Source organism: Ascaphus truei, chromosome 1 (genome assembly GCF_040206685.1).
Source record: "Ascaphus truei isolate aAscTru1 chromosome 1, aAscTru1.hap1, whole genome shotgun sequence".
In the NCBI taxonomy this organism is placed as follows: Eukaryota; Metazoa; Chordata; class Amphibia; order Anura; family Ascaphidae; genus Ascaphus; species Ascaphus truei.
This window is the reverse complement of record NC_134483.1, coordinates 105,941,189-105,967,161: the sequence shown is the minus strand read 5'-3', so window position 1 is coordinate 105,967,161 and position 25,973 is coordinate 105,941,189. Positions and strand designations below refer to the sequence as shown.

Sequence of the window (25,973 nt, the reverse complement as noted above, 5' to 3'; positions counted from 1 at the left end):
TTAATGAACTTCAAAAACACATTTTACCATAGAAATGTGATTCATTCCTTATATTAAAGTTAATTAGTTCTACACGTGAACTATAATTATATTACCACTCATTAGTTGGCACAAAATGCCAATTAACTATGCATGTTGAGCAACTAAGGAAGCCCTGTCTTGAAATATTTTGGTGAGTAACAATTCAAAGAAACTGTTAAAACTTCCTTTGCCAGAATTAATAAATTGCTTATGACAGTTTATCTGCACAGTTGTTTTTATATATGCCACCAATTTGTATTTTTTTTTTAAACTTAATTTAATATGCTAGTAAAAAACTCAAACTAGGAGCATATATATGAATATTAGACATGTATAGGGGAGGCTTATTCACTAAAGTTTCGCGGTGGCAAACTGAGGCCAAACAAGTAAAAAAACAATTGCACAAAATGTATTAAAGGAAAAAAATCCTACCTTTTTATGGTGCTGTTTTGTGCACTAGTTTTGCTCCATTTTTGCAGCTGAGAACATGAGTAAATAACCATGTAAACTGTCATATTCATTATTCCGAAATAATACTAACATTTTTAGCAGAACTACTGTATGTTTAAGCCTTATTCCGTAGTGTTATAGAATATGGTTAAATGAATGGATTCTTGAGGCAAGTACAGTTGTTTGTTCTGTTTTAATATTTGCTACAGAAAACAGGTTAATCAAAAATGTTAATTATCTAAATGTCACATTATCAATGCATCAAGTTTGTTTCAGCAAGTCCGGTTTATTCCATTTTCACCTTTGAAGTTCAAATTGCCCATCATTAGGACATAGAGAATGTTCAAGTTACTGATCATTGTTCCCTGGTGATTACACTGCATGTATTAGTATTTAGTGTAATAGCAAGAACAAATATAAAAATATTGAAATTTGGACTTAAAAAATTAATTACAGATGAGTATCAGCTATTGGAATTCTTCGGAGTTCCACAATCTGTGAGTTGGCCATGCTGCCGCCATCTTGACTTCCATGGCAGGATTCAGTGTCACTGATATTGAGTCCTGACCCTAAAAAAAAAAGAAATGACGACATACATACTAAGTAATGAATTTGATGAAAAAACAAACTATTTGTTACATCACTTTGTGTCCATAATTGCACTTTGCAGGTGAATTCCAAAATATATCGGTTGATATTACTAAGAAATGGTTATGTGTAATTATGATATAGTTCCAAGTTTTGGTAGCCACATAGGTCTTGGAGAAATATAGTGTTGATTTGTCGTATGGGGGCAATGTGAAGGTTCTTGATAGATACAATATTATGGACAGAGCTTTCAAGACCTCACATGTCTCTTTCACACTCTCAAGATGTTTGAAGGAGTTATTTTGGGGGTTTCTAAAGCTCTGTACACAATATATTTAATGTATCAAGAACTTTCCTGTTGGATCCCTAAAAGGTATCACAACCCACAACAAATCTATGCAGTGATTATGGTCTTTCAGTGGATGAGCAGAATACAATTGTCATAAATAATACCTTAAGAACTAATGATATAAATAAGGTCTTAATATAATTGGCACAGTCATGAAGCAGGAGTTATTTGAATTTATGTAGAGTACTTCAACTTAATTTTGCAGTTTATAAGTGGGGATGTTTGGTGGATCTATGAAGCTGAAAGATGAAGGTAATCATTCAACAGAGTACTTTGCATCTGTTTCCTTCTCTCTTGCATAATTTCATAATGTGGGGAGTGAGTTCACCGAGTGATAGGGAAAGTTAGGACAGGAGTTCATTCAAGTACATATTATTTTGTGAACTATTTGTATTGCTTCTTACCGTCATTCTACTCCATTCAATGCACCAGGGAAATTGTCAGGCCAGAGCTGACCTTACCCTTGTCTGTCGTAGGCATTTATGTTTAATGTATGAAGCTCTTGACGGAACGACTATATAATAAATGAAAGAGCTGCATGCAATTCATACAACTTCATAAACAGCCCTATAAGATAGTGGAGAAGCGATCAAGGGAACTTTCATGAGGAATTTGAGGAGGACACACTTAAAGAGAAAATCCAAGCAGCAGTTTAAAACAAAAAATGAATTGTTTTAATGTATGCAGATTTTATTGACAACTAATTACCTAAGATGCCTATCGATTTGTTCTTCTATGTTAGATCAGCAAAATCCTTCTTCCCAGGGTTCACTAAATGGCCTCTTTTCAGTTTCAAATCAATCCTTCAGTCACTGTAACTCTGCAGCTACAATGTATTTGTATATTACTAAAGTAACATTATCTATTGTTACAGTTTGCAGCTCAAACTGCTGGGAATATTGGCAACAAATTATACAAACAGAAAAGTATTACAAAGATCTTGCCCTGCTGGGGAGGTGGGCTAATGTCTGCTATAGTAATCAAAGGATGCTCATTATATTAAAACTAATTAAAATGGCATTAATAAAAAAAAATAAAAAAGTAGTAAGTTGTATCTAATACTACAGAACTGATTCATAATAAAGGATACTGCATGGATTGCTCTTTTAAGTGATCTGCACATGTACAAGAACTTGCAGGAGTGTTTTTTTTGGATAAAGGGTACATTTACTAAGCAGAGCTGAGCAATAAGACAAGTTTTGTTTTTTAATCGAATTTAAAAAAATTATTCGATGCCTACATGATAACTGAACGCAATTTATATACAAGTGTATCGCTTATGCAATAAGAAAGAAATGCTCGGCAAGATCCATCATACAGTACGTATGAATGGTCACTCGCAGGGGAAAAAACATCATTAGAAATGTATACAGTTTTACTGTTCAAATGGTTCTCAAAATGAGAAGGTTTCAAAAGTAACACGGATAAGTAACTGGCTTTGTATGTAAATAAGGTCCTGCAAACGTGTAAATGTTTTTCCTTTGGTGATCTTTAACCTCATCATGCCAGTAATAAATACATATTTCATTCTGTTTAGGTATGGCTCCCTAATCTTTTATGAATCCAGTGATATATTCGTAAATTACTATCCAGTCTGTTTAATTCGGATTGTTTTCTGGTGGTGGTAAATGCTGGTGTAAATAAGAATTCTATGATATCTGACAATACTTAAGATTTATTGTAAAATACTGTAGGTACTTGTTTGTAGATAATATACATCCCATAACTTACCAGCTTTTAAGACAAATATCAAATCGTCGAATTCTTGTAATTCCTCATCATTTACCAGTGAGCCATTACTGTACCCTCCTGAGGTAGTGAAGGCAGTGCCATTTTGAGGACTTTGCTTAAATGCTTGGCTACCAGGCCTCTCCCAATCAACAGGAATCTTAAGGGGAAAAAAAAAAAGATGTTGAGTTTCTACAACTCATCAAAGCAACAAACAATGCAACATTGATGTAAATTTGCTATTATTTATAATAGGGGACATGTAATGTTAAATATTTTATTTAAGTATGTTTGTGTAGAACAAACTTGCCAAAATCATGCCAGCTAAGACAGTCTATAATGCTCTTTCAGAGATAATATGTCTCTCAAGGTATGACTGATACTGTAAACCAGTTGAAGGTCATGATACAGATTACCTCCTCCATTGCACTGATAAGGTTCTGAGTGGACTTGCTGATCTCCGCTCCTGCTGATGGCATTCCACTACCAGGCGTGAAAAAGGCAGACCCTGGGCTTCTATGTCCATCCATTTCTATGCTGTAACTTGCTTTTACTGGACAGCACAACTGATTGTGGAGAATAAAATAAGCCACAAAGGCATAAAGACCCTACAATAACAAAAACATAATGAAATAGGTTAGGTAAGCTTGTAATGTAATTGACTATTTCTCAATACAAGATGTAACCTCCTTGAGAGAATACAGCTGTGTATGCTGCCCTCTGGCTGATTTCTCCCTCCCCTGTGTGTTACTGTTAAAAGACAATGACTAAAGAGGAATCCAGATCACGACTACAACTCTGTGGTGCCCCTGTGACCTGGAGAAGGACACATGAGATTACAGCCAATCAGGGAAAAGGATGAGGGGGGGGGAGGAAATGAGGAGATAGAGCTACAGAGGCCTCAGGAGAGAACAGCTCTGTGTCAGTAAGCTGCTGCAGCCTGAGAGATCCCAGGACTGGTCGGTGGTGATCCGAATCCAGTCAACATTCCACCTGTAGTAGTGGATGCTGGCTGGAGAGCATGCAGATCGATCCCCAAACGGGTGACCCAGCAGAGCAAAGGAAAGCAGCATGAGGCGTGAGCACACCGTCAGAGGGGATTCCCAACAGGAGACAAGTAAAGGGTACAGAAGCATTTCTGAAGTACAGGCCTGTCATGCTAATACAGTAAATAAGAGCTCCAATGGGGTGCCGGCACCAATTTCACAGACCTTTAAGCTACTGACATACACCTGTGCAATGCATATTGTGGGGTGTGTTATGTTCCTATGCTGATGTTGATGCATGAAATTATTATTTCTGTTAAGGATCATAAGGTACTAGAGTGTCTATTGCTTGGTGCTCTATAAACTCTGTTAAACTCCATTGAGCTGAGGAGGGGTTGGATCCCCTCAGCTGTTTATGTGTTTGTTTTAATAAATCAATACTAATCCCGTCCCTTGTGCGCTTTTGTGCAATCATTTCTTCTCTGTTTCTCAGGGTGTCCTCCCCCCTTCGAGGGGGGATCACCTCTGAAGTGGGAGCCTCTGGGGAGACGCTCCATGCACGAGCAGCACAGGGATTATTCCTAACGAAACAACTGCAGCACGAGCGCTGAAAATCCTGCTTTTTGCTTTCAAGATAAAGAACTGTTTCCAGATTCATTTAGTTGGACTTGGGACATTGGTTTACTTTTTCTCCCCTGGATTTTTAGCTGCATAGATAAGACTGTTTTCTGCGTTATATTAATTATCAATTAATTGTGTATAAGTGCATTTATTTTTACATTTGAAAGACTTTTTACTGAGGGGCTTTTTTATCAACTGTATTTTGATATTATTTAGACAATAGGATGGCTGTACCACTTGATTTCACCACCCTGTTTTTGTCTAGTTTGAATAATAGGAACAATAGAAGTGCGTTAGTAGGTCAAATGTTTTGTGATGATGTCAATTTGGAGGATGATTCCACCGATTTACCCTCATTAGTACTTGCCCTTACAAAATTGTTGGAGCAGGAAACTAAGGCATTTTGGGAACTTGTATCCTTTGAGGAATATATTAAGCATAAAAGGATCCCTAGAGGGTTGCGACTGTTAATTAAACCACGTATGGCAATGAAAATCCAGCTTTTTTAGCCATTTGGGAAGAAATTCTTGAGATAAGTTCCACTAACCTCGTTAAACTCCTTATGGGAGAGAGGAAAAAGGAACTACAAGAATTGTCCGTCAAAATTGACAAGGTTAAGACGGACATTATCAGTTTGCCAACACTAGAGGGGCTGCCAAAATTGGTGGAAGATATGGTGGGGAAACTGAAAAAACATGAGAAAGGGATCATGTTGAGGAAAAATAAAAAATTCCTAAGAGATAAAATTGATTATCTAGAGAATAGGCAAAAAGATTGGAAAGACAAAACAGTCAAAAGTGCTAATAAGGATATAACCTTACATGATCAGACTCCACAAAAGTTAGTAAGCACTAATCCAACTAAAATAGAACCAATGAAAAAGGATCAAAATTTGTCCGGTGCCATTCCAAAAATCAATAAATCTCTAAAAATCCTCAGAAAATTAGAAAGCCAACAAAGTGAATAAAAATTCAAAGAGACCACACTATGAGAATAAGAAAGATCACTCTAAGGAAAGGCCTTATCAACAATACAAATATAGAGAGAGAAGCCATAGTGATAATTGGTCAACAGTGGGCAAAAATGGGAAACCGAATGATATCAAACATAAGTATAAACATCCAAGGAGAGAACAATATACTCCCAAGTAAGACAAACGTTTAGAATTTGATATCCCGGTTTCTAATAAATTCTCAAAACTAAGAGGTAAAGGAAGTGTCAGTGAAAATGATGATAGTAATGACTGTTTTTTTCAGAAAACAACAAAAAACAAGCTCAAAAGACCGAGCTGGGATCTAGACAACCCTCCCTCAAATCCCCTGACAAAAGTGAATCGCAAAAGGGGATACTCAGACGAGGTAAGAGAGGAGGGAGAAAGCCCGCCCACAAAGAGGGGATCCCTGAGTCATTAACATTAATCTCTAGCGGGATATTTAATTTATCTTCGCTTACTATAGATCACCATCTCTTTCAGGTGCTAAAGAAGGGGCTCACCTTTGCACCTACAAGGGATGCGAAAGAGTTTGATCTATACATTGACCTTCAAAAATATTTGAGGAAAATGACATTACAGCGTCATTTTAGTAGCTCTGGTGACAAACTAGCTAACACTCAAATTAAAAAACCTATAGAGCATGATATTGAAGATATAGCATTAATTGAGGATCTTGAAGCCCTTTTAAGAGAAAGTGACCCAGATTTTGTCAATTTTGGTAGTTACCTTCACTCAGGATTTAAGCCCAATTCTGTCTTCTACCCATATGCCTCTAGAGGACATAATATTGACCTATTTGGTAAAATGGTGGAGAGAGACTTTAAAGAAATGTGTCAAAAAAGATCCTCTAAATATCATTCCAACCTTACTTGGGAGGAACGTAAAAGTATAAACACCTTGAAAGCCAACCCAGATATTGTCTTGAGGTCAGCTGACAAAGGGGGTGGAATAGTCCTCCTGGATAAAGAGGACTATTTTAAAGAGGCTTATCGCATTTTGGAGGACAAAACCACTTATGTTTCTTTGGGGAGAGATCCAACTCGAGAATACTTGGGACTCATTAAAAAACATTTGACTGAGGCTCATGCAATTGGGATTTTGTCTAAGCCAGAATATGAATATATACTCATTGAGACACCCACAGTCCCCATTTTTTACTACATCCCCAAGATTCACAAATCCCTCACTTCCCCACCTGGACGCCCTATTATTTCAGGAATCGACTCTATCACTTCTAACTTGTCTACATATATTGATTTTTACCTACAATCACTTGTCACATCACTTCCGTCTCACCTTAAAGACACTACTATGGTTTTACAGGTTTTGGATAATTTTGTCTGGAATGATAGTTGTAGATTAGCCACTTTAGATGTGCAAGCACTATACACGAGCATCCCTCACCAAAAAGGCATAGAGGCAACAAGGTATTTTCTTATGAACCCACAATTACTACCTATAACCCAAATTGATTTTATTCTCACATCAATTGAATTCATTTTGAGTCACAATTACTTTATGTTTGATTCTCTTTATTTTTTACAAATACTGGGGACGGCGATGGGGACTACGTTTGCCCCATCGTTCGCTAATCTATATATGGGACTGTGGGAGTCGCTTGAGATATTTCGATGTTCTCCTCCACAGCTTAGGCTGTGGAGGAGATATATCGATGACATCATCATTGTGTGGGAGGGAACTGAGGAATCCTATCTTGGATTTGTTGATCAACTAAATGCAAATCAATTTAATCTAAAATTTAGTGGTGTTAACAGTTCAGTTAGCATTAATTTCCTCGATTTGGAAATATATATTGAATCCAATACAGTTCAGACCAAAACACACTTTAAAACTACTAACGTCAATTCTTATCTTGACCCTCTTAGCTGTCATGACAAAAGATGGGTTCAAAATATTCCCTTTAACCAGTTTCTAAGACTAAAGAGAAATGATTCTAAGGTCGAGGAATTTGATATACAATCTAAGTTCCTCAAAACAAGATTTCTCGATAAGAATTATAATGAGGAACTGATAGATTCCTCAATAAAGAAACTGGAAAAAATAGAAAGGAAATCACTGATGAAATATAATAAAAATAAGAGGGACAAAAGTAAAAATACAAAAATCCCTGCTTTTATTACTCAGTTCAGTGATATGCATAATGGGGTAAGGAAAATCTTAAAAAAACACTGGGGAATACTGAAAATGGACCCTGTATTGGGCCCACAGTTAAATTCACAACCTGGGATAGTGTTTAAACGTGCGCCAAATATAAAAAACATGTTGGCCCCTAGCCAAATCACCAGAAAAGCCATTGCATCTGGTGACATTAAAGATCGCTTGGGCATTAAAGGCACATATAAATGTGGGAAGTGCAAGGCGTGCAAACATATTTGTAAAGGAACTACAGTCACGTCTTGTGCCACTAAGCGGAGTTACAACACCAAAAGTTTCATTAATTGTCAGACTACGCATGTGGTTTATGTCTTGCAGTGTAACTGTAATTTACAGTATATAGGTAAGACAAAAAGGCCACTAAAAATGCGTATGTTAGAACATTTGAGAAACGTAAAAAACATACCAAAACTTATTGCTAAAGGTATGCCGCTTACACCACTACTAAAACACTTTAAAGAGATTCACAACAATGACCCCACCTGCATTACATTTAAAGGGCTAGAACATATCCAAATGAACAGCAGACAAGGCAATAGAGATAATTATTTATTAAAACGTGAACAGTATTGGATATATGAAATGCAAACTAGACATCCGATTGGTTTTAATGAACTTATTGAGCTCACTCCATTTTTGAGATAACATGTCTGTTTAATTTTATCTTTATTTTCATTAATTATTTATTACTACATTTGTCTCTCATTTTTAAGGTATATGTATTAACATTATATGTTTTTATTAAAGCACTATATGTATTTAGTTTTAACTGGGTATTTTAAAGATGAACTATAGTCTCATCATGTGTAATTAATATGTAAAATGTATATTTGTTCTTGCTCTAATTCAGTGTATGTATATAAGTTGATGATCTCAAGTTATGTTATGCTCATGTTTATGTAAGTACTGCAGGTTTGGATTCGTATCTGTGTCTGTTAAACCCGCAACACGTGACTGCTGCAACACGTGACATTACAAGGGAAAGAGGTAGCATCTCTTTAAACATACTACTGGCATTCTAATGGCATTGGGTCTGGCGTCGGAAGGGGGCCATCCTAGCTGATTCCCTTCTTCCTACAAATACGCGCAGATGACGCTGTACGTGACCTCCTGACGAAGCACGTGGTGCGAAACGCGTAGAGGCTGAAACGGAGCTTGCCTGAGGCTCCAGAGGCGGTTGTTTCCATCTTCCTTTGATGCCGTGATCCGGATCCTGTACGGTCATCAGAGGTCCCCCTTCTCTGCCTCAGTGTGAGTGTTCGTTTCCCCCTGTCAGCAGTATTATAGCTCTCTATGGCGGTTTTTACCTTAACTCCCTTGGGCTGTTAGTACTCTCTTTGTTTATTATTTTTACATTGATTGTGTTTTTTTTCTTATGTTGTGTATGTTTTACTGCGTTGGAGCTATCTATGTTTAGAGACCATATATATGGTTTATATTTCTGGGCAGTTAATCCATTGAGCTGAGGAGGGGTTGGATCCCCTCAGCTGTTTATGTGTTTGTTTTAATAAATCAATACTAATCCCGTCCCTTGTGCGCTTTTGTGCAATCATTTCTTCTCTGTTTCTCAGGGTGTCCTCCCCCCCTTCGAGGGGGGATCACCTCTGAAGTGGGAGCCTCTGGGGAGACGCTCCATGCACGAGCAGCACAGGGATTATTCCTAACGAAACAACTGCAGCACGAGCGCTGAAAATCCTGCTTTCTGTTACACTATAACCATTATTCTGGTCTACCTTCCTTTGTCTGACCTACAGCCATATGTGGCATATCATTTAGAAATAAAGGACTCAGGTCCCCACCTCTGCAACAGGTATCAGTCTGGGGCCTATAAACAAAGAGGGGTTACAAAGATATTGAGTTCAAAAGTTTAAAGTTTAAAAACTTTGCAACTAATAAAGCAACTTCAAATAATACATACCAAACAATGTTATACATGTAATTGTTCAAAATAAAATTAAGTAATTATGTTGACAGAGTTTTAAACTTTGTGTGTAACATACAAGGTTGAATAATTTCACCTAATAAGGCTAGTCAAGCCTCACAGCGATTAGATGAGTGTAAAAGTATTATTACTTATTGAAATCAGACTTTCATCAAAATGTCAACATCTCATTCATTTGGGTCTTTGACCTACGGTCTATATTTGTTCTCTTTATGGCTATTTCAGGGTTTCGACTAAGATATTCCAAATCAATATGTGCGTGCACAGGTTTTCTTATGTCTATTTCCTCCCTTCTACTAAACATACAGTAGGTGTCTTGTGACTGTAAACTGGACTAGAAAATTATGAACATAAAACATTGACATGTTTTGAGAATGTTGAGAATCCTCTTTAATATGCTCAGCCTGTGCTGGTAGTGTAACTACTGTAATATGAAAAACTGCAAACATTGATGTCTGGTTTTAGTAATGAACCCTTACTGATTCAGCTTCACCGCTCAGACATTTTGCAAGAAAGGTTACACCTGTGATGACTATGGGCCATATGCTGTATTTACTAAGCTGTGATACTCCGTAAGACTCCATGCCAAAGACAACAGAGGGTAATGTGTAGGTCACACAATTCAAGCAGTTTTCCCACAGAAAAAAAAAGTCAGACATTTTAAGGTATCAATGTTATAGATGCTAGATTACATCTCAGAGATTGTCCAAACAAAATATTTATCAAGGTAGAAAGAGCAGTACAATATTGAACAGACAAAAATGTTTCTGTTCATCCACTTGTTACAGGGGATTTCCAGGCCTACCTTAGTATGTACAGCATATTTGTTTGTCTAAATTGCAGTTATAAGAGTGTGTGTGACAATAAAGACATTATTTCCGATGTACTAGATTTGCTGGCCATGCACTTATTTAAGTCATATGTAGAAGCCCTCTCCTTGATAAAGGCAATCTATTTGCCGAAACGTTGGACCTTTGGTGGCACAATAAACTGCACCTTTAGAAAGACCGTGTGCCTGCTTCCATTCCTTTGCTCATGCACTTATTTAACCTAGGTTCAGCTATAAATGCTGTGTAAAACAGCAGTCATAAGCCTAAAAGGATCCATGTTAAAATTGATAAAAAGCAAAATCAGTGAACATTTGCATGTTATTACCCAGTATCTCTGGCTGCACTGGGAGCATTGTGTGTTGAGGGACTATGTGGTTAGGTAAGTTTTGGGACTTGTCTAAGATGTGTGAATTTGCTCAGAAGTATTTTGTGTGTGTATATACTCTTTATATTAAGTCACACAGATAATTCAAAGAGATACAGCCAAATATAATTTTAACAGTTGTATCTCCTGAGTAACTACAATGTTTTAGGTTCAATTAAGTGGTGTAAAACAGATCCAAACTTCTATAGGCAACTGAATATAAAAATAAAGTTACAGGATAGATAATAGACACCAAAAGTTTTATAAATAAGAATATTTTGATAAAGTAACAAAAAAAGGCAAAACAGATAATAATTTAAAAAAAAAATCTCTGTTTTATCTTCTATCCTCATGGCAGGATATTGAAGGCCTATTAAAGGTTTGTAATATTATTTGGTTTTAATTGTTATGTTTGAGAAGCTTTTCAATCAGACGGTCTTCTCAAGTCAATAGGCGTACGAAGGACCAACTTCCATTAATATGTGGTCACAAGTTTAAAGGGGAATTCCCACTTATATTTCGTGCCATGTTTTTAAAGGTGCTCCATGACCTCTAACGCATTTCTGTGTTAAATTCAATTGCGCAGTTTGTAAAATAGTTTACTATAGTTAATGCACGGTAACAAACCCCTTCGTTTTTAAAATCCATTCCATGGCTATTCCACCTCATTAACGTAATTACCACCTCATCTTCTCCTACCTTCGACAAACTTTGATAAATCCCCACTAAAAAAAAGCACAGCTTCTGCTAAATATAAGGTTCCAGTCCAACCTAGTATCAAATGTAACCATTTGAATGACAATGTTATTAGGTTCCAAGGTATTATGCCATTCACTGAGGCTGCAGTATAAGGGCAAAGTCTGTAGAGTCAAATAATGAATATGCTAATTTTAAGTACTATGTGATATATGAAAGACTGGAACAGGATTGGGGAAACTGTGTGAGACAATTCTCTTTGTCTTGATTGTGGTTTGTACAGTGGGGGCATGTATCATGTTTAGAGAATATATTAAAAATCAGTGTTACATGTAACAACTACAACTAAATAATTATATTAACCTTGTTTCATGTTTTCCAATAGATAGTATGAAAGCCCAATGAGTACCTTATATGTTTAATTTTAAGCAACAAATATAATTTAACAAAGAATTTTCATGATTTCAATTCTTGTTCTGAACAAGTTTTAACCTATTTTGAAATAAGCTGAAATGAAATCACGAGAAGCAGAATACAGCTTGAATTGTGACCTAATCCCTATATCATTTTCCAAAAGAACTATAGAAAGTAATATGAACATGTGCCTCCAGGCATGGAATCTATAAACATAGCATGCTGATGAGGTTCTCTGAAAATCAGAGTTAAAGACTAAATAATTCGGTATCTGCCCCGATACCAAAACCTTGGTAGCTGGAAGATAAATGTAAACACCACTAGTTAAGCCTGTTTGTTCTAGTGAACAAAAAATTGTGAACTAGCGCTAAAGTGTAAAACACAGTGTGATAATAAAATAATGACTTCTAATAAAGGTTGGCTGCCCGGTGATACTGCCAGTACTAACAGAAAAACACAAAAATATAGGAAAAAACCTGGCGCCAAATTGTCAGTGGAATGTCCTGTACTCCTCAAGGGTTCCGCACACTTGCTCGACAGACCATGCAAAGAAAAAAACACAAACAAACAAAAATCATAGCGCAACACTGTAGGGTGAGCAATACTGCACTAATACACACAAACAATTAAGAGTCCTAGCGACAATTAAAAAACTATTTATTAAAAGGAACTATGCCAAGTCAGGCATTGGCAAATACAAAGAACCACAGGTCATCTGGGATACAAAAATTGGAGCCCTACTTACAGACAGCAAGGCTTTAACTCGCATTGGTAGGAACAAGTCCTAAATACAGATGGTCTCCCTGCCGGGTGATGCCTCTGCTCCGTTGCAACTTGAGCTCCAAACCGTCCCTACGATGGTAGCCGGAACAGCTCCGGCCGTGGAGGCTGGTGTGCGGGGTCCGCAGCTCTGCACTGCGTGTAGACACACGCCTCACTTCCTCCTCCGGCACAAACGGGAAATCAATGCGCGCCCGCGCGCGATAGTATCCGTGGCCCTAAAGGGATAGCTGGCTAGCTGAAGGGAAAGCAGGGCTCCAATGCCAAATGACCATAAACGTCCAAAGCCAGACCAACAGTGGCTATGCCACTAGCCCTACGCGTTTCGTAGATGTCACTCTACTTCCTCAGGGGCTGAAAACAATGATACTTAGTGACACATTAATAAACCCTAGCCAATTAAAATTAATTGATCATTTAGAACTGAAACAGCCTGTATGTCATTAATACCAATTCACTACATGGACTCTTAAACATACATTACATAAAAACATAAAAACAACAGTACCAACATATGTCAATATAAATATACCCTAACGTCGTATACATATAAGACAAACCAACAGTGATAGAAAGATATTCAAACTCTCCCCAGGGATATAATTGATTATTACACAGATTCCCTTTATTCTTAATTGATAAGACCTAGCGGGTGTTGCACTAGTCAATTGCCACAGTTAGCTAGAAATAACTAATTCTCTTATATCAGATATTGCCAGACCAATCTATTTACCTAAAAAAGAACCCAATTCAAAATCAATATTGAGACCGTTGGGGGACAAGGTCTTCAGTTCGTAAATCCAAAAGGCCTCACGTCTATTTATATGTTTAATAATGTCCGCACCTCTCCAGTCTGGAGTACATAGCTCAATAGGTTGACAAACCAGGCCCTTTGGGTCTCTATCATGATGTAACAAAAAATGGTCGGACACACTATGCGTTGTTAGACCTTTCTTTATATTATAGACGTGTTCGTACATACGTCTTTGAAAGGTTCTGCCTGTGCGTCCCACATATTGCAAGCCACATGGGCATTGCAACACATAAATTACAAATTGTGATTTGCATGTGATGTGCGACATAATCTTGTACACTTTATCGGTAACATTAGATTGCAACTCGATGCTACACCGACTATATTTACAAGCTATGCACTTTTTGCATGGTTTGAACCCATTAGGACCCTTGATACTTCTCATTTTATCCTTCCCTTGATATAAAGGACAACTGGGTGCCAGTTTATTTTTAAAGTTATTTGCTTTTTTAAAGATAATGGAAGGTTTTGGAGTTAGTACCTGTGATAGTGCAGCGTCCTGTCGCAAAATTGGCCAGTGCTTGGCAAAAATATTTCTTATTCTAGGGGCCATAGCATTATACTGTGTAATAAAAGAGATGTTATTCTTTCCTTGATCCAACCCTTTTTCTTTGTATTGAAGGAGCTTATTTCTGCCCATACTACGCACTAGGGATATTGTACTCTCAAGTTCTTCTATAGGGTAATTCCTTTCAAGAAACTTTCCCTTAAGTTCATCCGCCTGTACCGCAAAAGACTCCAAATTTGAGCAATTGCGCCTCAGGCGGATGAACTGCCCTTTGGGGATGTTCCTAATCCATTGCGGATTGTGATGACTGTTGGCCATAACATAATTGTTGGCCTGTACAGGTTTAAAATAGGTTTGAGTGTGTATTTGGTCATCGGTGATACTAATATTAAGATCCAGAAAATGAATGGTATTTTTATCATATTGGCAAACAAATCGCAGATTTCGTTCGTTCGCGTTAAGGTATAAAATAAATTTATCTAATAACTCCAAATCCCCATCCCAAATGAAAATAACATCATCAATGTAGCGCCGCCAGAGCACGAGGTTGGCACCAAATGGGCAATTGTTCCAAATAACCTCCTTCTCCCATTGCCCCATAAAGATGTTCGCATAACTTGGTGCAAACCTCGTGCCCATAGCGGTGCCACATATCTGCAGCCTTTGAGGAGGATAGTACTATGACCACTGCACTCAAGGCCTTTCTGATGGATGGGATTAGGTTTATACTCACCCACAATTATTTTTGTTTTAATTTACAGTATTATTTGCAGATATGTGGCACCGCTATGGGCACGAGGTTTGCACCAAGTTATGCGAACATCTTTATGGGGCAATGGGAGAAGGAGGTTATTTGGAACAATTGCCCATTTGGTGCCAACCTCGTGCTCTGGCGGCGCTACATTGATGATGTTATTTTCATTTGGGATGGGGATTTGGAGTTATTAGATAAATTTATTTTATACCTTAACGCGAACGAACGAAATCTGCGATTTGTTTGCCAATATGATAAAAATACCATTCATTTTCTGGATCTTAATATTAGTATCACCGATGACCAAATACACACTCAAACCTATTTTAAACCTGTACAGGCCAACAATTATGTTATGGCCAACAGTCATCACAATCCGCAATGGATTAGGAACATCCCCAAAGGGCAGTTCATCCGCCTGAGGCGCAATTGCTCAAATTTGGAGTCTTTTGCTGTACAGGCGGATGAACTTAAGGGAAAGTTTCTTGAAAGGAATTACCCTATAGAAGAACTTGAGAGTACAATATCCCTAGTGCGTAGTATGGACAGGAATAAGCTCCTTCAATACAAAGAAAAAGGGTTGGATCAAGGAAAGAATAACATCTCTTTAATTACACAGTATAATGCTATGGCCCCTAGAATAAGAAATATTTTTGCCAAGCACTGGCCAATTTTGCTACAGGATGCTACACTATCACAGGTACTAACTCCAAAACCTTCCATTATCTTTAAAAAAGCAAATAACTTTAAAAATAAACTGGCACCCAGTTGTCCTTTATAACAAGGGAAGGATAAAATGAGAAGTATTAAGGGTCCTAATGGGTTCAAACCATGCAAAAAGTGCATAGCTTGTAAATATAGTCAGTGTAGCATCGAGTTGCAATCTAATGTTACCGATAAAGTGTACAAGATTATGTCGCACATCACATGCAAATCACAATTTGTAATTTATGTGTTGCAATGCCCATGTGGCTTGCAATATGTGGGACGCACAGGCAGAACCTTTCAAAGACGTATGTATGAACACGTCTATAATATAAAGAAAGGTCTAACAACGCATAGTGTGTCCCACCATTTTTTGTTACATCATGATAGAGACCCAAAGGGCCTGGTTTGTCAACCTATTGAGCTATGTACTCCAGACTGGAGAGGTGGGGACATTATTAAACATATAAATAGACGTGAGGCCTTTTGGATTTACGAACTGAAGACCTTGTCCCCCAACGGTCTCAATATTGATTTTGAATTGGGTTCTTTTTTAGGTAAATAGATTGGTCTGGCAATATCTGATATAAGAGAATGAGTTATTTCTAGCTAACTGTGGCAATTGACTAGTGCAACACCTGCTAGGTCTTATCAATTAAGAATAAAGGGAATCTGTGTAATAATCAATTATATCCCTGGGGAGAGTTTGAATATCTTTCTATCACTGTTGGTTTGTCTTATATGTATACGACGTTAGGGTGTATTTATATTGACATATGTTGGTACTGTTGTTTTTATGTTTTTATGTAATGTATGTTTAAGAGTCCATGTAGTGAATTGGTATTAATGACATACAGGCTGTTTCAGTTCTAAATGATCAATTAATTTTAATTGGCTAGGGTTTATTAATGTGTCACTAAGTATCATTGTTTTCAGCCCCTGAGGAAGTAGAGTGACATCTACGAAACGCGTAGGGCTAGTGGCATAGCCACTGTTGGTCTGGCTTTGGACGTTTATGGTCATTTGGCATTGGAGCCCTGCTTTCCCTTCAGCTAGCCAGCTGTCCCTTTAAGGCCACGGATACTATCGCGCGCGGGCGCGCATTGATTTCCCGTTTGTGCCGGAGGAGGAAGTGAGGCGTGTGTCTAAACGCGGTGCAGAGCTGCGGACCCCGCACACCAGCCTCCACGGCCGGAGCTGTTCCGGCTACCATCGTAGGGACGGTTTGGAGCTCAAGTCGCAACGGAGCAGAGGCATCACCCGGCAGGGAGACCATCTGTATTTAGGACTTGTTCCTACCAATGCGAGTTAAAGCCTTGCTGTCTGTAAGTAGGGCTCCAATTTTTGTATCCCAGATGACCTGCGGTTCTTTGTATTTGCCAATGCCTGACTTGGCATAGTTCCTTTTAATAAATAGTTTTTTAATTGTCGCTAGGACTCTTAATTGTCTGTGTGTATTAGTGCAGTACTGCTCACCCTACAGTGTTGCGCTATGATTTTTGTTTGTTTGTGTTTTTCTCTTTGCATGGTCTGTCGAGCAAGTGTGCGGATCCCTTGAGGAGTCTTTCTGTTTGTTCTAGTGTGGCTGATTTTATAATTCATGATTAATTCCCAATGGGGGTATTTCTACATGTATATTGCTCGAAGTCTACAAAAAGTCAAGTGCATTGATAGGGGTTTTAAGATGACATAGCCTTACACCCATGTGTTTAGGTCTACCTGTTTTTCCCAGTAAATAATACAACGTTTTGTATCAGCAATTTTTACCAGAGCTGATGCATATTCATCGTCTGGCAATGTATTATGGTACTGAACTCCATTTTGTCCCATTTTATTTAAAACCTTAACCACTTTTTTGCTGGGGACTGCAATACATTACCTAGTGCACTATTTCTCAACTAGGATGTCGGGAAACCCTGGTGTGCCGTGAACCCAGGGGAAAACCTCAGCTGGCTGGTCACCGGGTACCCCTTTTCCCCCTGCCTCTCCTCTCTCAGCCCGGCACAGGAGGAGAGAGAAGTGTCTTCAACTCCAGACAGCGCAGGAAGCGCCTGCTGACAAGCTGATATGTTTGAAGTGTGAGGGAAGGTGGGAGGAAAGAGGAAAGGAGTCAGGGTGCGGTATTGGGAGGAGAGTGGAGACTGAGATGGCTCTGTGTGGGAAGGGGAAGGGAGGGTAGTGCTTTTTGTGGAGTTGGAGAAGGTATTTGGTGTACTGTAAGTAAAAGAAGCCATTTAAATGTGGGGTTTATAATTTAGAATGAGGGTGAGTGCTGTGAGAAGGGGGAGATAAATGTGGAGTGTGTGTTAAATAAAAAGGGTGAGTGTCATGGGAGACCAGGAACTTTTAACACCTTTTACCAGAGATGACTATCACCAGACGGAACAAAGTTATTAAATAAATAGGGTTTATTTGGGGCAAGCCGCAGACAAAACATAGGAAAATACAGACCAACAGGGGGCCCTGGGGGAGTCACTAGCCTCGCTAGGTGCAGGGCGCCTGCTTCAGGTAGGCTCACCCTGTCCACTTCATGTCCAGGAACACCACGGTATTATCTTTGGGATAGCTACCTGGCTTTCCCCGCTGGTCTCCTGGGCTTCGGTCTCCGCTAAGAACTTGGCCCCGTAATGAGAACTCTCAATGCTGAGTGCTTTGGTATTCCGAGCAAAGCACTTTTGAAAAGCCCACCACAGCCTCACCGGACCAAGTCCCAAGTTGCTCTGGACCTCCAGCGCTTTGTCCGCAGCCTGGTTGGGCTTCTCCGGCATGGCTTCTCTGGCACTTCCCGGCCCAGCACTTTTGAAAAGCACACCACGCGCTTCAACGAAGCAAGCCAGGAGATGTCTGGCACTCTGATCGGGCCATCTCCTTACATAGTCCTCGCTGGCTATCCTTAACATGGAGCAAGGAGCGGTGACCAATCAGAGCACAAATTCAAACATAGCCAATCACGAGCCGGAGGCTCACCTCACCTTGCTGCACCAATCAGAGGAGGGGGCGTGCTTAGGTGTTCAGGACCTCCCCGTGATGATGAGGATGCCGGCAAGTGGGAAATATGAATCTGTGCTCTGATTGGTCACCGCTCCTTGCTCCATAAGTCAGAAGTCTGGCCAATGGAAATCGTGCCTACAAGCTCTGTCTCGGCAATGGCTTTCCCTGGCCAGTCCATTATCGCCCGCTGGGTAGGCGCCACAGAGTCTGAGTTGAACAAAGGTTCTCACCCGCTGAGCGCCCATTCGCAGACCTGATTGCCGCCCTTCCCCGCTTGCCAGATGGCCCAACACCTAGCCACTCCCTTTCTTTGTTTCAATCTGCATTTCTATAGCGGCAATCGGCTAAACGAATTACCGGGTCTGCTTCCATAGAAATGCATTACACACCATTACATTACATTGTAATACATTACCAGAACTTGGGCTCTAAAACTTGTTCTCACAACTTGGTCCCTACAACTTGGTTATAGAACTTGACTTCTATAACTTGGTTGTGGACTTGCTGGCGGGGAAATATGTTACATAGGAATTACATTGCCTATGGAAAAGACCGTCTTTACTACACAGACTCGTACCTGCAATACAGGCATGATTGGCGGGTAGAACCGTTCAGCAACATTTTATACCTATTTAACCCCTTTTGCCCCCCAACTTCCACCCTTAAACTCCTGTTCCCAAAGTCCCTGTTTTGATGCTATTTGCCCGTAAGCGGTCCAAACACACAAATTGGACCCAGCTTATGAGCTCACATAGGCGGCTATGTAAACATGGTTTGAAGGGGTTACAGTCCATACACTTTACCGGCCCTGTGGGTTTACATAGACGGCCAGTTACACATGGTTTAGGGGCAGCCAGCTGGGCTTCACCTTGAATATGTGAGGCCGGCTAACCCTACCATGACAGTGAGTAGGATGTGTGAGGGTGAATATCGAGTGTATAAAATGAGGAGAAAAAAGGTGCAATCTTATATGTGGTAATAGATATATATGCAAGTCTAAATGGTGACTAATTAGATCAGATGCTGCAGATCTGCAGTCTCCCAAACCGCACATTACACAGAACTCAGCAAAAAAGTGTTAATGGCTCAAACTTAACGTGAATGGAGTAACACAGTGAGTAAAGTGAAATAACCCAGTGAATATATTGATAAAACACTCATATTACATGTGAACAGCAGCTCCGTGGAACAGGATCCTAAGAACTGGATGCTCCTTGAAGAACCTCATACAATGAAGAAAGCACAAATGCCCATGATATGGTGCATTAACATTTTACTCCGAAAAGACAAACAACACAGAGGGGAAAAAGAGAACTCACTGTGAACGTGCAGAGATCGAGGAGCGGCCGAGTCTGGAGTAGGGTTGGAGTGCGCCCGAAGTCACTCTCTGCTTTTTACCAGTGGGGAAATTGTGAGTTGTCCTTTTCCCCTCTGTGATGTTTGTCTTTTCGGAGTAAAATGTTAATGCACCATATCTCATGCATTTATGCTTTCTTCATTGTATGAGGTTCTTCAAGGAGCATCCACTTCTGAGGATCCTGTTCCCTGGAGCTGCTGTTCACATGTGATATGAGTGTTTTATCCATATATTCACTGGGTTATTTCACTTTTGTCACTGTTACTCCATTCACTTTCAGTTTGCGCCATTAACACTTTTTTGCTGCGTTCTGAATATCGAGTGCTTGTAAATAGGGGGGGTGTGTATCCGTGTATGTGTGTAAAAAAGGAGGGAATGAGTTAGGTCTGAAGAATTTTACAAATCCGTCAGGGATCCCCTGAGCTTTTAAAAATTATTCAGGTGTGCCCCTGCTGGAAAAAAGGGTAAGAACTACTAGTACAGCAATGTTATATTTGGGTATTTAGATACATTTTGTTGGATTTACCTAACTGTTATTATCCAACATGTATTGTTAAAATAAGACTTCAATATAAAAAAAAAAAAATGAAAATATCATATTACTTTCAAAAGATAACCTTTTTCTCATAAGCATATCTTACAACATTTTTCTTATAATCCTATCTCACAAGCAGCCTTTCATGGACTTGTGGAGTTCAATTACACATTGTATAGGTACTTTCTGTATTAAAACATAAATGTTTGTTTAAAGGATCAGCCACAGGCAAAACAGAGTTAAGAAAAACATTGTCTTTTAGAAATATAAAAGAGGATTAGAAATAGAACCATTATCGCATTTCTGCTTCTTGACATACACAGCATACTAGGTTACAGGAACATGTGCACATTACACCTGAGGAACTTGCAAGAGTTGTAACCCTCTTAAGAGAATGAAGGAGAATTGAGTACCATTTTTATGAATTTCAGCTGATTCTTAAAAAACATTTATTCAAGTTAATAGTTTCCCTTTAATTTGATGTGTTTTTGATTATGTGAATATATACTTTTTTAGCTACTAATCTTCAAGTGACTAAACTTTAAGCTACAAGAGGTGTTTTTTTCTGGTGGTTTTCACACCCAGATAGTGCAAGACTCCCATGCTTTTGTGCCTAGACATACACATATTAGATAGATTACTAAACTCTGATTCCGGTGTAGCAGTGACCCCTGATTCACCCTGTTAGAGCGGGAGGTTGCGCCTGCACAGACGTAGTTGCAAAGCCCGCGAAGGAGGAGAGTGCTAATTGTTGGGAGGTAGCAACCCATATCCCAGCAGCCCCAGGGGTACCGTGTGACCGGTTTTGAGCCAATGGGCTGAGGAGGTGGAGGAGAGTAAGGGAGGTGGTTGCGCGCACGTGGAGTCAGAGCTGGTTGGAGAGGAGAGGAGACGGAGCTTCGGTGTCAGGGAGGCTATCTGCCCCTGCGCAGGCCGTGTGCCCCAGGCCCAGTCAGGCCCTAAGTCACTATAGAGACAAGCAGAGCTAGGGATTTCCATAGTGAGGTTCCGGTTCCCCATAGTGCCATTCGATTGGAGCAGGACTGTCCTAGTAGCGGGAGATCTGGGCTCAGACCCCGCTAGTCCGTCAAAAGTGTCCAGGTGGGGAGCGCATGCGCGAAGGATCGGGGTATGGAAGCATAAGTGATTAGCTCCGTCCCGCGCTGTTCGAATATAACGAATAAACTACCCCAAACACACAACCGGGTCCCCACATTTATACCCAGAGCTGTATAAACACCCCAGGATGGCTCCGAAGAAGCCGGTGGGACAAAAAAAGCAAAAGCTATCCGATGTACGGACTTACTTTGGAGGAGCAGCAGAAAGTGTCCCAGCATTAGAAATGGCGGATACAGAACTGGAAGGAGATGAGGAAGACACAAACAGTCAATCCCAACTCCCAGTCAGACGCTGCGACTTCGAAAGATTATATGCTGACCTAAAAAAGCTTTTACAAGCGGATATTAAAGAAGTCAAACGAGAAATCACTAAGCTGGGAACCAGGACAGCCGATCTAGAGACTAAGGTTGATCTAACAATCAAAGCAGGGAAGAAGACCGAGAAAAAAAACAGTAGTCCTGCAAAAACAGATTGACGAACTCAAAGAGCGGCAAGAAGACGCAGAGAACAGCGATAGGAGAAACAACATAAGGATACGCGGAGTCTCAGAGGAGTTCGGGGACTGTGAGGCCTTCACTGCACGATGGCTGGAGTCCCTATTGCTGGATAGCCCGAAAGAAACCCTCATAATGGACCGCTGTCATAGGGCACTACGCTCCCGGCCAACTCAGAATGAGCAACCGAGAGACATCATCCTCCGGTTGCATTATTACACGACGCGGGAAGCAGTGCTAAGGCTGACAAGAGCCATACCGGCAGTGGAGTTCGAGTCTAATAAACTGCAGATCTTCCAAGACTTGTCCCCGCTTACCCTGGCGAGACGTCGCGCCCTGTTCCCTGTGACAAAAGCACTCCGGGACAATAATGTTCGCTACCGTTGGACCTTCCCGTTCGGGCTACAAGTTACAAAGAACGGGAGATCTCTCACCATAAAGGATATCGGGGAAGGCCCAAGTTTCCTCAACACGTTGGGACTGCAGGGTCCTCCAGCCGAAGCGACAGTGGAAGAGGCGGCTCTCGAACCAGAATGGAGCAGCGGGCCGACCACACCAAAGCCCAAAAGAGCTAAATGAAAACAGCAATAAAGACTTTTGTGAACTCTTAAAACACACGTTGTGTTTGGTTGCTAAAGTTGCCGGGTTGACGGCCTAGTTGTGCCACGTTGTGCTCTAAAAAGGTGCTGGCCCACACTTGTGTTTCTCACCCTTGAATCCCAATCTGAGATCTTGTAGAAACCCTCAGATCTAAAATCGAGTCTCCCCGATGATTCCCGTCAATGTCGCTAATTCCTGGCCGAATAAAACAAAAAACTCACCTTTTTGATGCTGTCCACGAGGCTGGAGGATGATGGCGGGCATAATGGCGATTCTGGAACTCCACAGTGAGGCGCAGAACCAGGAAGAGGTGAGCGAGTGGGAGCAGAGAACAGCACGTCCTCCACGAAGCAGCAGGTGATCCAAGATGGCCGCGGCCAGAAACCGGAAGTCATCGTCACGCAGCGCCGGAGACACCAGCGCCTTCTTGGAGGTGGCAGACCTCGCCGGAACGGACGCAAGTCACGAAGGCCCCGCAGGCAGACAGAGCCAACTATTAGCCGGGACAGAACTGTCACCAAACAAGCGCCAGCGGTGACACATACATAGTATGGCGCAAGACAGCGGGGCAAAAAGGCAAAAAAAGGGGCACTCACACCCAGAGGAGACACGGCAGATAGACACATATAGGGAAGCCCACAAAATAGGGTAAGGGCGTGCTAGGGGAGACAGTACTGCACGGGACATGCAGAAGAGGGAACATGCGAGCTAAGAGCCCAAGGGGAGATAGAAAGATAAAAATATAGAAATAAAGAGGGCAGCTAACGAGCAACGACAAGAAAAGGGCGTTCATTGAAACAAGGGGCTAAATAGCACAAGTTTGAGTTTAAAGGTTTGGCAGTTCAGGAGACCCTACAGGGGCTACAGTTATAGACGAGGTTTAATTCACTAGGATATTGAAGGTTAGTTAGGTTAGCTACATAAAATTTAAGGGGGTAGTTAAAGAGAGAGAGCGGGCAGGAGGATCGTAGGGGGCTTCATATCCCGAGGTCGGCATGTGCTGTGGGCGAGATCTAGGGAGGAGGGTCTCCCAGGATCCCGTCAAAGTCCTTTGGGGAGGGAGAGGGGGTTATGGCCCGGAGGGTACGGGGCCCCACTCCCTGAAGGCGTTGGACTCTACTTCGGGACATGGGGGTCCCGAAGCGGAGAACATATTGTTCATACATGTGTATTTACATGGTGTTTTTTCTTTTGTGTCTTTTGTGTACCTGTCCTCATGTGTCTTACCCCTCCTCCCCCCACCCCTCCCGCCGGCGACAAAGGTAACCAGCATTGAAGCGGACCCAGCTCAACAGGATCGAGAGTGGAGCAGGACCTCACAGAGGGGGCCCAGCCCGGCCACAAAAGCTAGCGCACAGGCACCACACGATGACGACCTCAATGAGTAGAGAAATACGATGCCTCTCCCATAACGTAAAGGGCCTGAATAACCCAGCTAAGCGTAAGTTGGCCTTTAAAGATTATAGAAGACACAAAGTAGACATCCTCTTCCTTCAAGAGACTCACTTTTCTAAAACTAGTTACCCCAAATATATAGATAAAGATTTTAACACAATATATGATTGATGCTGAAGGCAGATTCATCATTTTGATAGGATCCATACAAGGTCAGGCCCTCACACTGGTATCAATATATGCCCCATGCGAACAGTCGAATGATTTCTTTGCCCTCTTCTTCAGGCATTTGCAACGGGACACAAAAGGCCAAATAATTATGGCAGGGGACCTGAATAGGACGCTAAACCCAAAGCTAGACAGATGTACAGCCCCTAATCCCCCCAGCAAACGTGACATACTAACCATTACACACGGACTCCGAGACTGTCAGCTGGTGGATATATGGCGAGAGCAACATCCACAGACCAAAGACTACACTTTTTATTCCCACCCTCATAACCGATATAGCCGAATAGATTACTTCCTTGTATCCAACAGACTGGTCCCAGTGGTCTCCCACTCGGGAATACACGATATTTTGTGGTCAGACCACGCACCCATAGAGCTGCGGTATGAGCTAAATTTACTAGATAGACCGGGAGCGAACTGGAGATTGAATGAGCTACTGTTAAAAATTCCCAAATTTAATTTGGAAATTGCCGACAAAATCAGAGAATATTTCGAAGAGAACGAGGGGAGTGTACCTTCACCTGCCACATTGTGGGAGGCCCATAAGGCTACCCTCAGGGGCTCTCTTATGTGCCTAGCTGCTAGACGCAAAAGAGAACAAGAGAGTCAGATAAAGGACCTAAAAGGGAAATTGGCATCCCTGACCGCATTACACAAAATCTCCAAAAAGGAGGCAATCCTGGAACAAATTCAAGATACTAAAAAGCAATTAAATCTAAAGCTGACATCTCAAGTTGAAAAAGAAATGAGTTGGACTAAGCGTTGATTCTTCGAGAGGGCAAACAGGCCAGACACTCTTCTGGCGGACAGACTTAGAAACAAACAACCAAATTTTCACATTCAATCTATCCGTACGCAGGGAGGGGAACTTACCTCTAATCCTAAGCGAATCGTAGAGGAATTTAAGAAATACTATGAGTCGCTGTATGATGGGGGTAAAGTTGCTCATAATCACAAAACAAAACACAATCTCCGAGAATTTCTGAAAGAGGCAAATTTGCCCACACTGAGTCGAACAGAAAGAGAGGCACTACAGGAAGACTTCTCTTTAGAAGAGTTGACAGACGTCGTAAAGTCTCTCAAGCCAGCCAAGGCGCCCGGCCCAGATGGCTACTCAAACCTTTACTATAAAAAATACCTAAAACTTCTAGCCCCACATTTATTAAAACTCTTTAATTCGGTATTGCAAGGAGCTTCGTTCCCAGCACAGATGCTCCAGGCGTCAATCTCACTGATCTACAAAGCTGGAAAGGACCCGGCAGACTGTAAGAGCTACCGGCCCATCTCTTTAACCAATACAGACATAAAAATATTCTCTAAACTAATAGCCAATAGAGTGGGTATCGTCCTTCCCAAGCTGATACATCCAGATCAGGTGGGGTTCATTAGTGGTAGGCAAGCGGCAGACAACACCAGACGAATAATTGATGTAATTGATCTGGCCCAAAAGCAAAATATCCCTTCGCTGGTGCTTAGTCTGGACGCCGAGAAAGCTTTTGATCGGATTGACTGGTCCTACCTGAGAGAGACGC

The 25,973-nt window shown here is 40.8% G+C and overlaps 1 protein-coding gene across 5 annotated transcripts in view; it reads right to left on the bottom strand.

Moving 5' to 3' along the window:
* Nucleotides 1–654: 654 nt before the first annotated feature.
* Nucleotides 655–25,973, bottom strand: part of ADGRV1 (adhesion G protein-coupled receptor V1) — a 527,599-nt gene continuing 502,280 nt past the window's right edge. For all 5 annotated transcript variants that reach the window (XM_075593091.1, XM_075593079.1, XM_075593082.1 and 2 more), the window contains 3 exons: nt 3,553–3,744; nt 3,140–3,296; nt 655–1,040 (listed from right to left, as the gene is read on the bottom strand). In XM_075593091.1, the coding sequence (XP_075449206.1) occupies nt 922–1,040; nt 3,140–3,296; nt 3,553–3,744 (468 nt within the window). In that variant the 3' untranslated portion in view covers nt 655–921. The remainder of the gene's footprint in view (nt 1,041–3,139; nt 3,297–3,552; nt 3,745–25,973) is intronic.